This window comes from Enhydra lutris, unplaced genomic scaffold (assembly GCF_002288905.1).
Source record: "Enhydra lutris kenyoni isolate GAN:26980312 unplaced genomic scaffold, ASM228890v2 scaffoldscaffold44, whole genome shotgun sequence".
Taxonomy (NCBI): Eukaryota; Metazoa; Chordata; class Mammalia; order Carnivora; family Mustelidae; genus Enhydra; species Enhydra lutris.
The window spans coordinates 15,569,814-15,584,703 of record NW_019154128.1 but is presented as its reverse complement, the minus strand read 5'-3'; the positions used below and the strand labels follow the sequence as shown (position 1 = coordinate 15,584,703).

Sequence of the window (14,890 nt, the reverse complement as noted above, 5' to 3'; positions counted from 1 at the left end):
TGGTGAGAAATGAAGCTTCTGGCTTCTCTGTCACTTAGTGTCCTTCTGACCTACTGCCCCCTTCCCTGCCCCCAGGAGGATTTTTTTTTTCTCCTGTTTAATAATCAGACTCACGTGGCCCAGCCTCATGGGGGAAGCATCCCATTTATTGGAGTCACAAGCCTTTGGTAAAAGGGGAGCCCCCTCGGGGTGGGCGTTAACTTCCTGTCCCAAAAAAGAGATGGTGTGAAGGTTGGGGCAGTATGTAAAAATCTTCTAAAGCAACTGTTCTTTAAAATGAGCAGAGATAAAATAGATGACCTTTCTAGGTCTTTGACATTTGTCGCTTTTTATTTTTGGTGTTTGAGATGAAACGAGCAATCTGTTGGAAATGGGTATTTGTGGTGGAGCTGAAGACTCTTTCGTTGCTGGGTTCTTTTATTAATGGAAATCAGTGTGCCAGGAACAAAACTATGCAAACGAGTCACATGTGCTTGTGATGAAGGCCTTGAGGAGAAGTTTTCCATGGCAAATTTTATTTGGGGAAAAAAAAAAAAACTTTCAGGATGTTTTAAGTGGCTACTGTAAGTCTAGGACTCCACTGAAACACCACATTGCGGGACAAAGTAGGACCCCGTTCTTCTGGGGACCCCACACCCTGAAAGTGCACACATATGAGGGGAAAATAAGCTCACGGAAAGCAATGCAAAGACAGGCTCAAAGAAATTCTTATCTTTTCTGCCTCCTTCCTGGGAAGTGAGTGAAAATGCAGTGTGTGTGTGTGTGTGTGTGTGTGTGTGTGTGTGTGTGTACGTACGTGTACACATTTACATATATACACATATAGTGCTTTAAGTTGTGAAGGTGACAGCTCTAGGCAGAAGTGCCGAGAAAACACCCTCCAAGAGCCTTCCTGATCCAAGGCCTCTTGGCTCAGTGGTGATTTTTTGCTGCTGCTGCTGCTACCGCCACTACATTAGGATAATCAGTGAGGGAGCTTTGGGAGAGGTTCAAGCTGGAGCTGATGATCCACTCCACAAATTGCCGGTGAGGTTATTGAAGCTATTGTCGAGTGTTTCAAAAACCCATTGAAATATCAAGGGAGGAGGGGGTTTGCTCTGTGCAGATGAAACCCTGACATCAGCACCGTCCACCTTCATGGCCTGGAATTGAAAATGTGTCTCAGGGGCTTGCTGCCTGAATGGAACTTAAAATACAGGGTACTTGGGTTCATGGTCAGAGCTGGAAAAGAAGCTTCAGAAGGCAGTGCTTGACACATTAATAATTTATAACTTCCTCAGCCCAGACTGTGAGAGTTAGGATTGTTTATTGTCAAATGCCTGGAATGGTCTATAAAGACCTTATTTTTTTTTCTTTAATTTATAAAATGTATATATTAACAGCTTTACTTAAAAGTATAGCATAAAAGAATTGCCTTGTCCATTTATTAACATTCTCTAAGCCACAGAAATAACTGATCCAGATGAAATCCATAATGAAAGAATCCCGGTTACTTGAGGACAGGGGTAGTGATTTTCATTTCAGTGCAGAGAGAGGAAGGGAAGAATTACTCTCATTTTGCTTGACCTCAACTCTCCCAAAGTGTGGTTGGTATTTGAGGGGCAAATATCAGGAAAGGCTGTGACTGCTGCCTGGGACCTTGGGGTCTTGGGGCTGCCTCATGTAGACCAGAGCAGAATTGCAGAGTTGGTGCTGTCAATCCCGTTAGTGAAAGCGGGCTCTGTATCTTCCCCAGATACTGGATCTGCTTGTGGTTTAATTCATTCTTATTATTTCTGTCATCCTCATTGCTCCCAAAATATAGCTGCCGGAGGCAATTAAATTCATATAAAACAGGTAATAAAAGTTTTAATAACAGTATTATTCAGTTTTCCAGTGAGGCCTTATTACTGCTGTTTATTATCTTGTGGTAGCAGGTACTTTACCCAGAGCTCCCAGATGGGCTGCCACCCCTTTCAGGGGCACACACCCTAAAGCTAGGTTACTGAGGTGTCCCAGATGGGTGCACAGTTCTACCTCAGGGACCCAAGCACTGTGTCCTCAGCACCCCTGCTTATCCTTCCTCCTCTCATCCACACTCTGTGTTCTTTCTCTGGAGACGTGGAAGAACCCTTCAGTGGGGGAGGCAGGGAGGATTCCCCAGCTGTTGGAGTAAACAGAGGAGCCCAGCTTTGCTAAGTGCAGGACTTCACAGGGCCACATTGGGGTGGTTACTGCAAGGCCAGTACCATATTTGTGCTCATCAATGCAAAGGAGACCGTTAATAGGAGGCGAATGGCCCAGGGTTACCAACTTTATTCATCTGTGCAGGACATTACCATCCTCCTGGTAGGATAGTCCATATCAGAGTCTAAATGGCAGATCAGAAAGCACCCTTCTGAGCACAGGATGAGTTAGGCAAAAGAGTTAGAGACATTCAAGACTTTCGTGTGGAAAAATGGTAAAATACAGAAAGTATATAGAAAAAAACAGCCACTTAGGAGTCCGCTTTCTAGATGTTATCCCTGCTGGCTTTTCTTTCGGGTCGTTCTTCTTTCTCTGTGTAATTTTTTTTTTTTTTAAGATTTTATTTATTTATTTGTCAGAGAGAGAGAGAGGGAGAGAGAGCAAGCACAGGCAGACAGAATGGCAGGCAGAGGCAGCGGGAGAAGCAGGCTCCCTGCTGAGCAAGGAGCCCGATGTGGGACTCGATCCCAGGACGCTGGGATCATGACCTGAGCCGAAGGCAGCTGCTTAACCCACTGAGCCACCCAGGCGTCCCTCTCTGTGTGTAATTTATATTTCATGTAGTTGCACTCACATGTGGGATATTTTGGAGAATAGTTGGACAAATTGCCGTTGTCATCTAGGGGCCTCATTTGATAATGAGCCTCCAGTCCAAGCTCATTATGTCCAGATGGGGCTGGTGATAACAGTGGCACACCCAGGTCTCTGAACCTCTTTCTCTAGACTCTAGTAGTAGTCACTCATTATGCATTCATTCTTGCAACAAATATGTCTTGTATTTCTGCCATACACATAGTACTGTGCTGGCTCCCAAAAGGCAGTCAGAAAAAACATGTGGACCTCATCCTCAAGGAGCTTACCGGTCTGAGGAGGCAGGTGGCTGCTGGATGCCACAGGGGAGTGTAGATAGATGCCCATCTTGTCTTTGGCTGCTGGGGGCATTTTCTGGAGGACAGGAACTCAAATTCAAGTTCATTTGAGTTACTATGCTAAAAAAATACAGTTGACCATTGAACAGTGCAGGGGTTAAGAGTACCAGCCCCCCCATGCAGTGAAAATATCCACATATAATCCCCAAAATTTAACTACAAATAGCCTACTCTTGACCCTTTATCAATAACACAGTCAACTAACATATTATTTTGTATGTTACAGGTATTGTATACTGTCTTCTTACTATTAAGTAAGCTAACAAAAAAATATATTATTAAGAAAATCATAAAAGAAAGTATGTTTATAGTACTGTACTATATTTATCGAAAAAATTCACATATAAATGGACCCTAAGGCACCTGGGTGGCTCAGTCAGTTAAGTGTCTGCCTTTGGCTTGGGTCATGATCTCAGGGTCCTGGGATTAAGCCCCACGTGGGGCTCCCTGCTCAATGGGGAGCCTGCTTCTCCCCCTCCTCTCTGTTCCTACTCTCTCTCTCTTTCACTATCTCTGTCTTTCTGTCAAATAAATAAAATCTTTAAAAAAAACTAAAAATTTTTTTAAAAATTAAAAGAATAAATGGACCCTAGCACTTCACACCTTTGTTGTTCAAGGGTCAACTGTGTTCATATATCTTGAATTCTTAAAGAAAACCAACTCTGTTCATGCCTGCCTTTCTTTTTGGTCTATCATTCCCTTCATGGTCCCTTCCTAAGCAAGTATGGTCAACACTATGGGCCTCCGCTTCTCCACCATTTCTGTGCCCCTCAGACCACATATATTTTCTCATCCTTGGTTGCCTCCCAGTGCTCCAGCCTCTCCTTGGTGCCCTGAAACAGAGTACATCTCAGATTCCCACCTGTTTCCTCAAGTTCTCTCTTCTCTTGACTCCCTCACCCATAGCATCCAGCCCCTGGCCATCTGTGGGCACACCTGATTTGACATCTCAACATCCATAATTCAGTTTATCCACTCCTCCCCCACCCCAGATCATTTTCCTTCTCCGTTCCCTCAACTATCCATATAAGCTAGAGATCTCCAAGCCATCAAAAAGATTTTAATATGGAAAATACTGAAAGGCTTAAAAGTTGTAAGAAAAATCACCTTGTAATTCTGCTTTTCTACAGTTACGTAAAAAGGAACTTGCATTTCTGACCAAAATGGAGTAAACCACCCTATCTCTCCCACTGATAAAATTTAAAACCCTGGACAAAATGCAGGAAGTGAATGTCAGAATTCTGGAACTGGGTAAGAGTGGGTGTGCTGGGTAGAGAGAATGATAGGACTCTGAAGACGTCCCTGCAGGAGACCTCCCTGCCCTACCACCATGGTATCAGCAGACCCCAGCTTGGTGATTCTCCAGTCCTGCTCCTCCTGCTCCCAACTGCCACCAGGCCCAGCACCAACTCCACAGGACGGAGTTTGTCGGATGGTCTTAGCCCTACTCCCTATGAGCACCAGCAGCTAAGTAGCAAGCCCCTATATATGAAAGCAGTCCCTGCAGGGTGAAACACCTTGGGTTTTCTCATCCCTGCACTGGGCAAGTGCCACAGCAGACTGGAAGCTCTCGTCCTGGTCGCTGTGGCAATGGCATCTTTTAGGGCAGAGCTCTTTTAATTCTTCCAACCCTACTCAGCAGAAAGGCAGCTACCTCCACCCATAGCAGCACCTAAGGCTCAGAGCCCTTTAGCTCTCCAGAAAGCTCCCTGGTAGAGATCCAGTCATAAAGCTACAGCCCCTCTGCAGCAGTGGCAACAGTGACAGATGTGCTGGTGGCGGTCCCAAAGGCTTCTTTCTCTGGCTACTCTGCCCTGAGGAGTCCCAGTCATGAGAGCACACCGCAGTATAGAGGCTAAACCCTGGTTTCCAGCCAGAGAACTTTGGGGGTGGAAATCACAGAAAGGAGACACCTGAGAAAGGGTCTTTTACCTATGTGTATGAAGCCCAGGACTCATCTCCATGTTGCACCTGCATGAGACCCACAAGAATCAGCAGAGCAAAACCTTTGAGAATTTTAACAGGACTGGGTCTCAACATAACACTCAAAATATCTAGTATACAAACCAGAGGTATTCAAAATTCAAAAGAAATCAGGAGAACATAGAAAAAAGTGATCAGCAAATGCCAACCTTGAAGTGATCCAAACGTTAGCATTATTAGACACATTATTTTTTATTTGTTTTATTTTTAACAATTGTGTTCATTTAAAAAGAAAACTCATGATTTTGTGGTTTAAAAAAGAACTGCTTGTTTTGTGCCCTCTTATGCTTGAATATAAAGCTCTCTGTGAATACTAGTAAGAGCCACCATATGAAATTTATTATTAACCATCTGTTTTTAGGCTCAAAGCTTTGCTGTGTTCTGTTTTAGCAGCAGAAACTGGACTTAAAGTTAGACAAAGACTTGAAAGCACGAAGTATACCATGTTCTATGAAGTAAGAGTGAGCACTCTTGAAATGAATGGAAAGAGAGAAATTCTCTGCAAAGAAGTAGAAGCTATTAAAAGCTATTAAAAAACAGGCATCTTAGAAAAGGAAAACATAGTAACAAAAATAAAAGAGTCATTAGAAGAAGCCAGTAGAATAGGGATCACAGATGAGCCCATGAACTTTAAAACAGATAAATAGGAAATATCTAGCTTGAGTGTGAAAAGAAAAAAAAAAAAGCCTCAGAGACTTTGGAACAATATTAAAACGTCTAGCATTCATATCACAGAAGTTCAAAAGGAGAAGATAAAGATTTGAGCAGAAAAAAATATCTGAAGGAACAGTGACTTGAAACTTCCTAAATTTTTGAAAAACATGAATTTGCAGATCCAAGAAACTCGGGCGAATTATTTTTGCCTTTGTTTTAAAAAAGCTGTATTTGCATAGGTTTATTTCATCTTCTCAACAAATGGTTCTGGAACATATGAACATCCATAAGCAAAAATAGGAACCTTGACTTAAGTCTCACATCATGTACCATGATTAACTCAAAAGGGGGTCAATGAGTTAAATATAAAGTGAGACTATAAAATTTTCAGGAACTTTAGGAGAAAATCTTTGGAACATAGGACCAGGCAAAGAGTTCTTAGACTTGGTAGCAAAACATGATCCATAAGAGGAAAAATGGATAAATCGGACTTCACCAGAACCAAAAACTTTTGCTCTGCCAAAGACCCCATTAAGAGGATAAAAAGAAAAGCTACAAAATGTGGGAAAATATCTGCAAACCACATATCCAGTAAAGGACTAGTATCTAAAATATACAAAGCATTCCCAAAAGTCAACAGTACAAAGCCAAAAAATACAATTATAAAATGGGCAGAATTGGAAGCAGATATTTCACCAATGGAAATATACCAACAGCAAATTATCACATGAAAAGATGTTCAAAATCATTAGCCATTAGAGGAACAACAGTTAAGACTACAATGAGATATCCTTACATATTAGAATGACCGAAATAAAAAAGCTAGAATGACCAGATGCTGGAGAGAATGCAGAGCAACTGGAGCTCTCATACACTGCCCGTGGAAATGCAAAATGGTGCAGTCACTTTGGAAAACAGTTTGGTAGCTGCTTACAAAATTAAAAATACACTTACCTTGTGACCTAGCAATTCCACATCTAAGTATCCCAGATAAATGAAAACTTAGGTGCGCACAAAAGCCTGCCACATGAATGTTTATAGCAGCATTATTCATAATCACCAAAAACTGGATGCACCCCACATATCCTTCAGTCAACCAAACAATAGAATATTACTCAGCAATAAAAAAGAATGAACTGTCAGTACACACAATAACATCTTAAATGCATATGCTAAGTGAAAGGAACCCGTCATGAAAAATTACAAATTGTATCAGTCGATTTGTATGACATCCGGATGAGGCAAAATCATAGAGACAGAACAGACAAGTAGATGTCAGGGGTTAGGGGTAGAGGTAAGGTCCCTACAAAGGGGTTAGCATTAGAAAACTCTCTGGGGTGTTGACATTGTTTTGTAACCTATTTGTGACTTTGTACAAGAGTCTAAGTGTGTTAAAACTCCTAGAACTCTTTAACAAAAAAAGGTGAGTTTTACTCTATGTAAATTTTAAAATAATCTTTTAAATGGCACAAAAAAGTGACCATCACCTCTCTTCTCCACCCCTCTCTGAACCTCAGAAATCCCACCCACAGAAAGAATCACCACCAGCTCCTTCTTGTGCCTGTTGCAGTCAGTGCTACATCATTATCAACATACATATAGAGGCACACGAAACTTTTTTTTTAATCACAAAAATGCTATACATGTTGGCTCACAATTTGTATTTTTACTCCACAATAAGACATGGGCCTCTTTTCTGATCAGAATGAGTGACTGAATCTCATTCCCTTTAAGAGCTATGGAGTACACATACTGTATTTTATTTAACCATTCCGAACTGAAGGGCATTCTGAGTGCATTGAGTTTTGTGGGGTGTTTTATTTTTTTCCTTTTGCTGCAATAAACATTCTTATCTTTTTTATCTCAATGGAGTCACACTTTTGCTTCTCTAGGATAGATTCTTAAAAGTGGGCTTTCTGACTCAAGGGCATACACAGTTTTAACAGACATCTTCAGATTGCCCCCCCCATTAAGGTGGTACCAGTTTACACCCCTTGGCACAGAATAGAGACTTTCTCCCCCCTCTCATCAGCACGAGGTGTTGTCAGTCTGTCACTTTTTTTTTTTTTTTTTTCAATCCGTTGGATGAAAATGTCCTCTTTGGTCAGCAGGTCCTGGCCATGCTAACGTGGAGTGCCTTTATCCTGCCCCCGAGTCAGCCCTCCTGGTACTTAACCCGCCGCAGCACCTCCCTACAACTCTCTCTTTCCCGATGTCGGTCTAACCATGGAGCTTTCCTCTTTAACACTCTCGGTGCCTTCCCACTTTATATGGGAATAAAAGTTAGATGCCTGGGGAAGGCATTTAAGGCTTTGTAGATTCTGGCCAAGGTCAACATTTCTGCCTTCCTAAGTCTGCCTGCTAACTCCTTCACTTCCTCTGACATCTCCAGCCCCACCCCTGCCACCAGCTACCCTCCCGACTCTGCACACACCCCTGCTTGCCCCCAGCACACTCCGCATTCTTGAACTTGATCTTTAGCCTCCTGAGCACATCCATGGTTTTGTTTTTCTCTGTGGAGTATCTGTGCCCAAGGGTCTCCTGGCCTGCAGTGGTGTACAGTGCCATGGTTTGCAGGACAGCAAGGGCAAGGCATGGGGCTGGGTGGTAAGATTGAAGAGTGTGGATATGGAGGTTTTACTCCAAGGTCCCCGCTTTGGGGGCTGTGGGATTCTGAGCAAGTGACTTTCTTAACCTCTGAGTCTTCATTTCCTCCTTTGTAAAATGAAGTTATTACTAATAGTAATACATGGGACAGCAAAAGCATTGTAACTACAAAATGTGCTGCAGTTTCCAGCAGCACATTAATGATTTCCTAAGGATGTACCAAAATATCCTCATCTGAGCTGCATAGAACAGTTGTGGGAATGGGATTCTCTCTGCCCGGTTTAAACCAATGAAGGTGCCAACATGGGAATACAAGACCCCAAAGAGAAGGTATGTGCAGAATATAGCACAATAGAGACTGTTTCTCCCCGCTGTTAGCAGCATGAGGTATTGTCAGTCTATCATTTTTTTTTTCAATCCAGTGGATGAAAATGTCCTCTTTGGTCAGCAGGCCCTGGCCATCTTAATGTGGATACCAGGAAGATACTCAGAATCTTCTGGTAACCATCTGGGGGCAGTGTGATGGACTGTAGGACATCAGGGTTATGCCATGCTCTAAAACCTTTGCTCTAAAACCTGGCAGCCCAGCCCCTAGGATGTGGAGGGGCAGTGCCCCCCACTGTCCATCTGCCGCACTAAAGTCCCACTTTCAAGTTCATGAAGCACTTTTCTCCAGGGCAGCCGTGAACATCATGTGGGAACTGAAGCCCTCTGTGCGCTTAGCCCAGGGCTCAGTACAGTGGGAGACAGGTGGGCTTGAAGAGAGAAGGCAGCATCTTCATGACAGGAGGGGGCAAGTGTCCCGGGCAGAGGGTGCCAAAAGCCAGAGGGGTGAGGCCAGTCCAGGATTGCAGAGACACCAGCGGGGATGCCCTTGGAGTGGATGTCCAGATACAAGGCAGGGGGCACTGGCTGATTTCTGGCAGGATTCGCCTGGAACAGGGGCATCAGCCCAATTCCAGAATTGGACCACCTGGTCAGTCAGGCCCTCTGTATCATCCAGAAAGCATCGTGGGCTCTCCAAGGCTCCCTCAGGCCAGACACTTGGAGCAGCATTGAGATCATTGGTTCCCAGTTCTCGCCACAAATTGGGGTCATCACCTCCACGGGTTCAGGTTGATGGATGCAGGGGGAGCCCAGACAATGGAGTGGTAAAGGCCCTATAGGTAATCCTGATGTGAGGCCAGGGGTAAGAACGCCTATTCTAGGGCAGCGCTTCTCAAACTTAGAAATGTTTGTGAATCTCCTTTAAATGAAGATTCTGATTCTGATGAGGACAGTACTGCTGGTCTACAGACCAACATTTGAGTAGCAAGGATCCAAATCTGTGTTATCCAACATGGAACCGTTAGCTTCATGAGGCTGTTTTTTGTATTGTTTTTGTTTTTGTTTTTGTTTTAATAAACTCAACGTGGGGGGCGCCTGGGTGGCTCAGCGGGTTGAAGCCTCTGCCTCCGGCTCGGGTCATGGTCCTGGGGTTCTGGGATCGAGCCCCGCATCGGGCTCTCTGCTCGGCGGGGAGCCTGCTTCCTCCTCTCTCTCTGCCAGCTTCTCTGCCTGCTTGTGATCTGTCTGTCAAATAAATAAATAAAACTTAAAATATATATATATTAAAAAAATAAAAAATAAATAAACTCAACGTGGGGCTCGAACTCAGGACCCAAGATCAGTTACATGCTTTACCAACTTGAGCCAGCCAGGCGCCCCACATGTGGCTGTTTAAATGTAAACTTAAATGAATTGCAATTAAATTTGAAAAATCAGTTCCTCAGTCACACTGGCCGCATCTCAAGGACTCAGCAGCCCCGTATCTTGTGACTAGCCGGCAGCACAGAGATCATTTCCACCGCTGCAGAAAGTTCCATTAGATGGCCCTGATTGGGGGCAAGTAGTAGTCTGCAAGGGTTGTGCTCTTCCCATAATACTTTCACCTGTTTCTCTGTGTGTCCGTCTCCCACACTACATCAGCTTCCCAAAGTCAGGGTCTGCCCTGGATTTACCCACCGCTTAGACTCCGTATACAGGTAAAGAATGACAGTAATTGTTAATGTGTATTAAGCAGTCACTAAGTGCCAAAAATCATTATATGCTTTCCATTTTAATTTCCAACAACATTCCTATTTTATAAATGGGAAAGCCTGAACGTAGCAAAAGAATTTGCCCAAAGGAACATAGGCGGGTGACCTGGGGAGGGGAGTTTGGTGCCACGTCAACCTCCCCTGCAGCTGTGATCTTCACTTTATGCCGTACTGTGGTGGTTCTCAACTGGGGACGACGTTGTCCCCCTGCAGACATTTGGCAGTGTCTGGAGACTACTTGATTGTCTGGTGTGAGGGGTTGAACATATCGCAGTGCATGGGACAGCCCCCAATACCAGAGAATCATCCAGCCCCAAGTCTCGATAGTGCCAAGGCTGAGTAACTATTGTTTGCCACTCATTGAATAACTTATCATGGGGAGAGAATGATGTATAGGAAAGGGGGGGTTTATACTCCTTAATAGGGGATGGTCTGAGATATAGTGAATGAAGAGTAAAGACAAAGCCTGTGTTCATGCCCCAGCTTTGTTATGTATCAGCCATATGATCTTGGACAAGTCCTTTTTACTCTATGAGATTCTGTGCTCCTGTCTCTGAAATGGGGCTTGGAAAGGTTCTTACATAACAAGAAGGCTTGCAAGGGTCATTAGGAATATGATATTGCTCTGAAAATCAAGACTGAATAAACCTTAGCCGTGAACATTTCTTGGATGGGGAGAGATTTCCCTACCTGTCCAGGGCGAGTGAGGGAGGGCCAAGGGATAACAGAAGGAGGAAAATCTAAGCCCTGTGGACAAGGGCCATCCCTAAAACTAATCACTTGTTCTCCAGTGGCCACTTGAGACAGATCTTAGAGAATTCCAGCTGTCCCCGGAGAGCCACAAGGAATCCAAGGTGGGTTGTTTGTGGACATGCTAAATTATAAGGGAGTGCCATGTAATAGAGTTTCACTACTTCTTCCCCTTCATCTGCTGTAGCTCAAAATTATTGCCTTCTGCTCAGAGGCTGTTTTAATTGCACAGCGACAGGTGAGCAAATGAACTTTGAGTCCAAGCTTGTACATCACAGCTCTTTGTCCTTGAGCTTTGTCTCTGGCTTCTGGGGTCTCCACTTTGAGATGAGGGGATCGGACTGGACAGCTTGGGAATGTCTGCCAACCTTGCCCTTGCACACTGGGCAGCTGTACCTTAAGCAAAGGGCCTGGCAAAGCATCTGATGCCTGGGGTGCCCCCAATAAATGTGCCTGCACGTGACCAGGTTCCCGACCTCACACATCCAAATCCAGATAGGATTCATGCATTGGTTTTTGTTTCTAAATGTTTTTTTTTCACAGATTTTTTACCTGGGAGCAATAGAGCCCTAAAGCAGTTGTAACTAGTGCCATAGCAACAAGAAGAAGAAAAGCAAAGCAGACCTCAGGCCCCCACTGGGGGAAAGACTCACATAAATTGCCACTGTGGAGGCCTGCGTACACCCCTGCCCTTGGGCAAGGACTGACCACTTCCCCCTGGGGAATATGCTATATTATCAGACCCTCATGAATGCTGGCATTGGGAAGCCTTTTTTTTTTTTTTTTTTTTAGGATTTTATTTATTTATTTGACAGAGAGATCACAAGTAAGCAGAGAGGCAGGCAAAGAGAGGGGGAAGCAGGCTCCCCGATGAGCAGAGAGCCTAATGCGGGGCTTGATCCCAGGATCCTGAGATCATGACCTGAACTGAAGGCAGAGACTTAACCCACTGAGCCCACCTAGGTGACCCGGGAAGCCTTCTGATTCCACTGGCCCATTCCCTAGGCCTAATCAGTTGTAAAACCGTGACACCCTGAGAGTTAGCAGTATTGTTTGACCGAGTGTGCCCCACGTTAGTGAGCAAGCGTGACATGCTCTGTGGAGACTGACTATGATACCAGGAAAAGGGGGGCAGTCCTGGCCCTCATGCTCTCACAGCTTATGATATAAAGAAGCTACCAGGACCATTTAAAACAGCAGTGGCATTTTTTTTTTCCCTGTCGTGTGGGAAAGAGATTGTGAAGATTGTCAGAAAGAAAATCTGTAGGTCTGAAGATGGGTCTCAGGAGCTGGGGTGGGGAGGAGGTTCCCGCAGTGCCTCCTGACTTGGAGGAGGGAAAAGCCGTGAGGACAGTTTGGCCCTGGTGGCTGGGAAGGAGGTTTCCAGACGCAGTTGCTATCTTCTTGAGAGCTCCATTTTGCCATGAGGCTGTGAGCTAAGTGTTTAGGGAGATCTGTTCTCTGTCTTGCTGAGCTGTGGAGTGTTATTTTGGAGAGGAAATGGAGGAAGGGGGATTCAGGATAAACCTTCAGAGGCTGGAGCTAAGAAGGAGGTGGGCTGGGTGAGGGAGGACAGCAGTAGGAAAGGCAAGTGGTCCAGGGACCTCCTGGTGCTTTTGAGGGCTGATGGGATATGAAGAGGATGGAAAGGTTCTGCTGACGAGGGAGGGGGACATCCTTGGGAGAATGCTGGCCCCCTCTGGCAGTAGCCTTGCCTAATTGCAGTGTAGAAACAGCTCCATGGTGCAACCTTGCCTTGTTTCTGTATCTGGACAGGCAGCTGGACCCTTCCTCCTTGCTATCCAAGCACCAAGTGAGTCCTGATGATCTTAGAGAGTTTTTGTGGGTTGTTTTGTTTGCTTTTTACTAAGAATGATACACGTGCAAAGAAAGGCACAGATATGTGTGCAGCTCAATGAATTTTCACACACCCAACACACCAGACAAGAAACAGAATGAGACCAGTGCCCCAGAGGCCCCTCATACTCCCTGCCCCAGACTCTGGAACTCATTCCTGGACCATGGACCACAGACCACGGACCACGTGTTAGCTGTTGAAGGATCCTTCTATTCCTGATTACTCTTTCAGAAGAGCCTGTGTGCGGGGCCCTGGAGAGAAGTGTTAGCTTAGAAACAGCCTTCCTGTCTATAGACTCAGCACTTGCCATGGCCTGGTTCCTCGTGGGCATTAATCAGGTACAGCTGATTCTCATTATTTAGAGTAGTTATGCTCCATAAAGTTGCTGTGAATACTGAATTAGTGAACACCAAACCACTGCTCCTAGAAGAAATAGAGTAGAAATCAGAGTTAGTGAGCCTCTGATTACATTTAATCAAATGATCAGCACATAACCTTGTTTTATGTGTGTCTCTGTTTAAAGACACCGTACTATATGTATTATTCATTAATTACCATCCAACTCACAGCCAACAAAACCGAAAACTCAGCCCTGATGAGATGAACTTCATCTGACGAACGTATTTTCTTCGTGAGGCTCTCACAGTCTTCTTAGCACATTAGCAGTAGATGTGGGGGGTATTTTAGACAGCAAAATTACAAAAAAAAAAACCCACAAAAATGCAAAAAATGTGGCACTAAGTTTACCACGAAAAGGATATTTGTTTATAGTATGAAAGGAGAAACAGGAAAGAAACAGAGTCCCCTTGTTTGACGTCAGCTGGGACCGTGCTCGCCCAGATATTCAAATTTTTCACCGCTCTGCACATGTCTGCAGATGACCATGAAGGGTTAGAACCCATCTGGGCATTACAAATACATTTTAGCGAGTGGGCGAATTCACAAATACAGAATCCACAAGCAGTGAGGACCGACTGTATTGGTTGAATGAGAAAAGGAAGGAATGGCAATTCGTCTAATTTGGAGGTAGAACTAGAGCACAGCCCTATCACACATCATTCCATGAAAAGCCCTTACTTCCCGAATGCTCAGCGCTGTGTTGAGACAGATGCTGACATGAGAATTACAAGCCCAAGTTCTACTATAAGATTGCCCAGCCTGGCTCACGGGCAGAACTGGTGAGGAGCGACTGCAGATTTAGCCAGCATGTATTGATCAGGCACTGTCTGTGTAAGCTGAGACCGACAGTCAATCAATAAATGCTTTAAAAAAAAAAAAAACAACAACCCTCATCTTTCATGTAGGAAGCCTGGCATAAATCCTCAGCATAGATGAGGCCCCACGTGTCTCCAGAGTCCAGGATGCCACCCCCACTCCAGCAGTCCCCGTGGTGTGTGTTTATACACCTCATCACCCCCACGTAAACCAGAGCGGTGGCAGAGGACCTGGAGGGGAGACTGAGCTGGAGAATGTTTGCTGTTACTGGAGCACCACGGCCCGGTTCTGGCTTCTTCTGGCTGTGACAGATGTTAACGATGCATGCACTTTAGCACAGAAATCTTAGAGCCTAAATTCGGGCCTTTCCTTCTGCAAAGAGTGTTTTTTAAAAAGCGGGAATGAGCCGTTGATACATATTTTTAAGATAACAGCATAACGGAAAAGGATTCAAAGGAGCGTGCCAAAGTGTTATTTAGCACAACTTTCCCGGGTTATTGACTTATGGGAAACTTTCTTCTCCTTCTTTATACTTTTATCTGCTTTCTGAATTTGTATGATGTGCATGTGTACTTTTATAAACAAGGAAG

At 44.5% G+C, this 14,890-nt stretch overlaps 1 protein-coding gene across 1 annotated transcript in view; it reads left to right on the top strand.

Moving 5' to 3' along the window:
* LOC111155916 (KIAA1211 like) overlaps positions 1–14,890 on the top strand; it is a 119,023-nt gene that overhangs the window by 94,808 nt on the left and 9,325 nt on the right. Inside the window, exon 9 of the mRNA XM_022516388.1 lies at positions 9,010–9,020. Within this exon, the coding sequence (XP_022372096.1) occupies positions 9,010–9,020 (11 nt within the window). The remainder of the gene's footprint in view (positions 1–9,009; positions 9,021–14,890) is intronic.